The sequence below is a fragment of the Meriones unguiculatus genome, chromosome 4 (assembly GCF_030254825.1).
Source record: "Meriones unguiculatus strain TT.TT164.6M chromosome 4, Bangor_MerUng_6.1, whole genome shotgun sequence".
Classification (NCBI taxonomy): Eukaryota; Metazoa; Chordata; class Mammalia; order Rodentia; family Muridae; genus Meriones; species Meriones unguiculatus.
Window position 1 is genome coordinate 90,854,653 of NC_083352.1, and position 7,083 is coordinate 90,861,735.

At 54.4% G+C, this 7,083-nt stretch overlaps 1 protein-coding gene across 5 annotated transcripts in view; it reads left to right on the forward strand.

The window, feature by feature from the left end:
- Tpcn1 (two pore segment channel 1) overlaps positions 1–7,083 on the forward strand; it is a 53,325-nt gene that overhangs the window by 40,846 nt on the left and 5,396 nt on the right. For 4 of the 5 annotated variants that reach the window (XM_021633177.2, XM_060382499.1, XM_060382500.1 and 1 more), the window contains 8 exons: positions 1,959–2,015; positions 2,094–2,147; positions 2,443–2,515; positions 3,814–3,921; positions 4,814–4,885; positions 5,364–5,453; positions 6,300–6,415; positions 7,011–7,057. In XM_021633177.2, coding sequence (XP_021488852.1) covers positions 1,959–2,015; positions 2,094–2,147; positions 2,443–2,515; positions 3,814–3,921; positions 4,814–4,885; positions 5,364–5,453; positions 6,300–6,415; positions 7,011–7,057 — 617 coding nt within the window. Of the gene's footprint in view, positions 1–1,958; positions 2,016–2,093; positions 2,148–2,442; positions 2,516–3,813; positions 3,922–4,813; positions 4,886–5,121; positions 5,154–5,363; positions 5,454–6,299; positions 6,416–7,010; positions 7,058–7,083 lie in introns of those variants that run through there. The other variant, XM_060382501.1, reaches the window with a different exon arrangement.

Below are 7,083 nucleotides of genomic sequence, written 5' to 3' on the forward strand. Positions count from 1 at the left end.
ACACGATGGTCCCCAGCAACGCACACACATGCCTGAGGCCCCGGGTCCCAGCTCAGATGTGACCTTGTGTCACCTGAAGTATCGCCTAGGGAGACACATTTTCTTAGCATGCTTCAGGTCACCAGAAATAGTTCCTGTGTGGACATGTGGCCAAGTCTTTAGTTTTGAGACAGGGTCTCGGTGTGTAGCCCTCATTGGTCTGGAACTCACAGAAATCTGCCCGCCTCTGCTTTCTCAAGTGCTGGGATGAAAGGTGCCACTACACTGGCCTTTTTATTTTCTCTTTCTCTTTGAGACAGGGCTTCTCTGTGTATCCCTGGCCATCCTAGAACTCTCTCTGTAAGCCGGCTGCCCTCAGACTCAGAGATCTACCTGCCATTGCCTCCCAAGTGCTGGGATTAAAGGCATGTGCCACCATGCCTAGCTCAAGTCAAATTTTATATTTCTTTTTTTTAAATAATTATTTGTATTTTATGTGCATTGGTATTTTGCCTGCATGTGTGTATGTGTGAAGGTGTGAGATCTTGAAGTTACAGACAGTTGTGAGCTGCCATGTGGGTGCTGAACCTGGAATTGAAACTGGGTCTTCTGGAAGAACAGTCAGTGCTGTTAAGTGCTGTGCTTTCTCTCCAGCCCCCTCAAGTCAAATTTTCAAAACAAAATATATTCAAGTAAATATAGATTATATTGATTATTTTTCCAATGGCTGATTTTTATTGTGGCTTATTTTTCTTTTGTTAAAAAGCTATAAGAGGACCATTAGCCCCATGATGGCTCAGGGGCTAATGGATCTTGTGGCCAAGCCTGAAGGTCTGAGTTCAGTTCCCTTGGACCCACATAGTGGAGGGAGGAAAGCAACTCCAGCAAGTTGTCCTCTGACTGCTACGGGCACCTGGTGATGCATGGCCTGCCATGCTCCCCAACAATAGTAAATAAACAAGTATAATTTCCTTCAAGTTGCAAGAGCTGGACATAATGGCTAAAGCCTGTAATTCCAGTCAGTACTCCAGGGGCTGAGGCAGGAGGACTGTCAGGAGTTTGAGGCTAGCTTGGGGTACATAGCAAATGCCAGGATAGTCAAAGCCTATCTCAAAAAAAAAAAAAAAAAAAGGATCTTGGTCTACAGAGTGAGTCCAGGAACGCCAAGTCTATACAGAGAAATCCTGTCTGGAAAACAACAACAAAAAAGTATTTGCAAATTAACTTCCATCTTAGATACATGAGCACATTTTAGGCACCCTTCCACTGTGGTGTTTCCATGGCTAGGAAGTAGGACCACTGCATGGTAACACAGAGAGGGGCCACATGGCTTTCTGTCGTGGATGCCATGTCCCTTGGCAAATGTGTCAGTCTGTTCAGCCAGTCCCCAACTCCCATCCTGTACACATTTCCCCATGTATCTAGATTCTGGTCCTGGAGTAGAAGGTTCATGCAATGGGTGATGTTGCCATGTTCACGTAGTCATCTTGAGAGAAAGAAAAGCTTTACATTCATTTTATGAGTATAAGTATTTTTGCCTGCCTGTGTATCTGTGCACCACGTGTGTCAGACAAGGCTATCCAATCTCTGGGACTGGAGTTACGGATGGTTGTGAACGTGCTGGGAACCAAACCCAGGCCCTCTTCAAGAGCAACAAGTGCTCTTAACATCACAGAGTCATTTTAAAGGCAGACCAGCCCGTGTCTACTGGCCATCTGTGTTGACAACTTGGACTCATCTGAACCCAGTTGCTATAGTGACGCAAACTTCACCATTAGTCATTCCCGCTGGCTTCCTAAGGAAATTCCTTGGCTGATGCTGGTCCATAGTGAGAACTCTGAGCAGAAGTGGGAATCCTCCAGGAATGGCGTGTGGCCCACGCTTGCTCTGTTCACACGCCAGGGGTTCCTGCCTGTAGCCGCTCTGTAGGCTGGCAGCCCTGTCCCCTCTGACTCCCTCTCCTGGCCTCTCTATCGCAGACTTGGTGGTGGCCGTCAACGGGGTGTGGATCCTGGTGGAGACGTTCATGTTGAAAGGTGAGCTGCCCCTGGGGCCTCTCCCCACCTCACTCAGAGCCCCTGGCTGACCGCAGCCACTGCTTCTCTGTCTTCCAGGTGGGAATTTCATCTCGAAGCATGTGCCCTGGAGTTACCTCGTGTTTCTCACCAGTAAGTGTGCCACGTGGCTCTGCCTGGCTGCTGGCCCAGACCCAGCTGTGAGAGCTCTGACCAGCTACCACAGCTCATGGCCCCTCCTTAAAATGCAACCCTGAAGGACCTCCATCTTAGTAGGGCCTCTGCCCTGTTTCAAATCCCTGTACTTCTTACTGCTCCCTGGCCAGACAAGGGCCTTCACCATGTCCCTCAGCCTTGCCTTTAGCTGGCCCCTCTGCCATGTCCCTCTGCCCTCAGTGGGCTGGGCAGAGAGCCCAGATCGGCCCCTGATGTCTCCCTCTTATCCTAGTCTATGGAGTTGAGCTGTTCCTGAAGGTGGCTGGCCTGGGCCCCGTGGAGTACCTGTCCTCTGGATGGAACCTGTAAGTAGAGCACACAGTCTTCCTGGGCGGAGGTGTCCACGTCAGCCACCCTCTCCCCACCCACACCCAAAGGGCAGGCTGGTCTGGGGACACACCTGGAGGCTCAGAGGACAGCAAGTTCTGTCTCTGGGGCCACCTACACCAGTCCCCACTGGTCCCCAGGCTCTTCCTAGTCATCCAGCGTCTTCTCTTGCATTGAAACCACAAAGGTCATAGAAGGGGTCATCTCCTCTTGGCTGGCAGTGTAAAAAGAGTCGGTCTGGTGGCACAAGCCTGTCATCTAGGACTCAGAAGGTGGAGGCAGGAGGATTAGGGGGTCCAGGGTCATCCTCTGCTACATAGTAGTTTACACCTAGCCCGGGCTATGTGAGACCCTGCTTTTTGTTTGTCTTTTTTGTTTTGTTTTGGATTTTTTTTTAATGTTTGTTTGTTTGAGACAGGGTTTCTCCATGCATCCTTGGCTGTCTGGAACTCACTCAGTAGTGCATGCTGGCCTCAAACTCACAGGGATGTACCTGACTCTGCCTCTCAAGGACTGAGGTTAAAGGCACATGCCACCACTGCCCAGCTGTGAGACCCTTTTAAAAAAAAAAAAAAACAAAAACAAAACAAAAAAAAAACAAGAGAAAAGGGCCACGTGGCCTCAGTGTGGCCCTGGAGGTCGCACACCCTCCTTGAGTTAAAGTTAACTCATGTGCAAAGTCAGGCCACACTCCCAAGGGCTTGGGTCATCAAAATACAATCAGCCAGAGCAGGAAGAAATCGGGGTGATGGGGCAGAGGGCACATCCCCAAAGCCCAGAGTCCAAGACTCTGGACAAGAGAAATACCTTATCAAGCGGGGTGAGGGGAGACCAAAGGACAAAAGAGGAATTGGCTGGATATACTCAGTGGGTACACTCAGTCTGTCATGCCTGAGGCCCTGGGTCCCACCCCTGAGGCACAGGAAAGTGGGCTCTTTGCCTGCCTGGTATGTCTCTAGTCCTGCCTTCAGTGCCCAGTGTGGCCAGCCATCTAGGGGGATACCGAGGCCAAGGCTTCTGCCTTGCCCTTAGGGCAGCACCGGGTCTGCAGAGGCAGTTTCCAGGCACATGCACCCTGGGGTCAGAATGTCCAAGGATGACTCAGATCTGAGCAGCAGCCGGGGACAGCCAACTATAAGATACTGTCCTGGGCACTGTGGGCCTATGTGCTGTGGCTGGACAGGCCTCTGTGGAAGCCAGCTAAGAGCAGGGCTGCTGGAGGAGGTGGTGGAAGTCTGTGATGTCACTGACAAACTGGCCTCTCCCCTGGCCCCAGGTTCGATTTCTCCGTCACAGCATTTGCCTTCCTGGGACTGCTCGCGCTGACACTCAACATGGAGCCGTTCTATTTCATAGTGGTCCTGCGTCCCCTTCAGCTGCTGAGGTGACCTGCAGGGCATGGGAATGGGCAATGGGTGTTGGCGGGTGAGAACCCTTGGGACTAGCCAAGAGGTTTTCCAGCCTATAGTGATAGAGCCCCCATCTTTAGCTCAGGCTCTGCAGGATCGGGGCACACAGTGCTCTTTTGATGGGCAGAATGGCCCAGCCAGCAGCCCAGGAAGAGGCGCCCTGTCCCCCTTTCCCCCACCCCCCCCCTTCTTTTCCCCTCTCATCTCCAGTCAGGGCATCCATCTTACCTTTGAGGGCCTGGAGGGACATCCCTGATCATTGCTTCCTTTTTCAACCTATGTTTTTGGGGACTTTGGTGCAGGCTGTTCCACTTTTTCAGGCCCAGTGAGGCCCCAGTGGAGCCCCAGTTGCCCATATGCCTTCCTCAGGATATGGGCTCTCAGAGCCTCAGGAGTCAGGGCCACCTTAACTGCCTGCCATGGCCCCACATCCCACCATCCCTTCCAGGCCAATTAGAGCAAGTCCACTGTGACTCATCCCTCCTTTGTGCCTCTCTTTCTGAGGGTCTCCAAGTGTGACTGCACCCTCTTTTCTGGGCTTGTCATCCCGTCCGAGTTGCTGGCTTCATCTGTCCACTCCAGCAGGGGACTCGCTGCATCTTTTTGAAACCACATAACACGATATGAGGCTAGCACAGTTTTCCACACCCCAGGGGGTCTTGGCCTGCCCCAGTGTCCTGGGTCTGTCCCGTCCAGTGCCATGGTTCATGAGTCATGAGGGAAGTGAGCTCAGCTGTGCAAAGTTTCTCAGCCTTGCCTTGACATGGGGAGGGGAGGAGTTACAAGGTTTTGGCCCATGTGAGGGGGTGGGCTGTGGCCATGCCCCTGACTCTATGGTCCCGGCAACACAGTGTTCTCATTGCTCAGGTTATTTAAACTGAAGAAACGCTACCGCAACGTGTTGGACACGATGTTTGAGCTCCTGCCACGAATGGCCAGGTACTGCCTGCTTCTCAGCCTGCAGGTCCAGGAGGCATGAGGCTTGTGTAGGGGTTCAAGGGAAGCGGGAACAAGGAGGCATCTCAGGAAAGCTGGATTCAGGGGCGTGGGGGTGGGGGTCTTCAAAGAGACAGACTCTGGACCATACAGGTCCCCTTGGCAGCACTGGCCTGGCAGAATTGTCTAGCGGGGAGGGCAGGGAGCTGTCGACTTACCACCTGTGTCTACCTTCACAGGTAAGGGGTCACCTGTGAGCCTACCTTCACAGGTAAGGGGTACATCTCTGGCCAAGGGGCATCTGTCCCTAGCGTCCCCACCCTCCATGAGCCACGCGGCCCCTCCCTTGCAGGCACTTCTCAGAGGTCACTTGGCCATGGCTAGGGGCATGCCTCCCGCAGTCAGCGCCGGGGGACTAGGACGCGCCGCAGCCGCCCCTCTCCCCCCCTGCCCTGACTACCCTGTCCCTCTGCCTCCCCAGCCTCGGCCTCACACTGCTCACCTTCTACTACTCCTTCGCCATCGTGGGCATGGAGTTCTTCAACGGGCGACTGTACCACAACTGCTGCAAGTAAGCGGCTGCCCCGGGCGGATGGCCACGGGCCTGCAGAGCATGCGCTTCACTCCCAGGCTGGGCACACGGCCGAGTGACAGTGTGGGAGCCAGCATCCGCTATCCCTAGTAGGCTTCTCAGCCGACACACCCCTCCCCAGAGCCAGAGGAGCCCTCACTCCTGACCCAGGAGATGCTGGGACCTGAGGAGACTAGAGAGGGGACACATGGCAAGAAGGTCGCAGGGATGAGCGATGAAGAGCAAGGGTGTCACCTCTGTGGCGGTATCTAAAAAGGAAGCGAACGTGCTCCACTGTCACCGTGCCCACTTAAGACTGGCTCGTGTGGCCTTGAGCACTGATGCATCACCAGTGACCCTGGTGATCCAGCTGAGGGCTACGCCAGGAACCCATCCTGACGGTCACTACAGCGCTCAAGTGCACTTTCCAGACCTCCCTTCGGGGTCCATGTGCCTGTCGGGCTGGGGACTTGGGACGTAGCCTTGCCAGCGAGCTCCCCGGTGGCATGGGCATCTGACTTTTACAAGTGGCAGCGAGAGTTTAACAGAAGCGTCTAAAGCTAGAGCGTGGCAAACGGGGTCCCCTCCAAGTGGGACAGCTGGGTCAAAGCCGGGACCCATGGGTAGTGCTCCAGAGAAGCCTGGGAGGGGGTGCACAGAGAGCCCCCATCCCTCACTACACCTCCTCCACAGGTCGCAGACATGCCCAGTGATGGTGCATGGGGCAGGATATTGGGGGGGTGGGGCACTGAGAGACGCCTCGCCAGACCTTGGTTTGCATTGCTTGTCCTAGTGAAAGTGATCAGTCATCTCATGACCCTCCTGCCCTCTTGTCTCCCTTGCTAGCACCAGCACGGTGGCTGACGCCTACCGGTTCATCAACCACACGGTGGGCAATAAGACCAAGGTGGAGGAAGGCTACTACTATCTCAATAACTTTGACAACATCCTCAACAGCTTTGGTGAGTGGGTCCTGGAGGATACTCCTGGCCTTGGCCTGGCTCAGAGCTGCACAAGGCCTCACTCTCTCCAGCCACTGGGCGTCCTCGCTGGGGTCCCTTATACAGCAGCACTTTGTGCTTGGAGAACAGGCAGATCCAGGCTTTCCCAGGCACCAGACTTCACAGAGACAGAGAGATGAGGGGCCCTAGCTGGAGGGAAGGCTGTGGTGCCAGCATGTCCCCTCATCAATGCCATCAGAGGGGACCCATCACACGGTTGCTGTTTCAGTAGTCGCAGCTCCTGAGCAAGGCCCCGGGGCTCTGCTCTGCTCTGCTCCCCCGTTCCTTGCCAAAGCCTAATGACGGGAGGGACATCAGAGGCCTGAACATGGCCTCTCGGAGGACAGGAGAGCACCTCTTTCTCCCCTACATACCCTGCTGCTCTCTCCTCACTACCAGCCCCAGCCAGACCTGCCCCACTATGGGCTCTTCAGGCAAAGGGCATGGCTTCTGGGGGATAGGTTGGGTGACAGGACTCCAGCAAGCAGTTACTCGGGGTTGCATGACATTGGGGGCCTCTGACATTGACCTGAGGTGTATCCCCCTTCCCTTGCAGTGACCTTGTTTGAGCTCACAGTTGTCAATAATTGGTACATCATCATGGTAAGCTCGGAGGCTTCCCCCAGCTT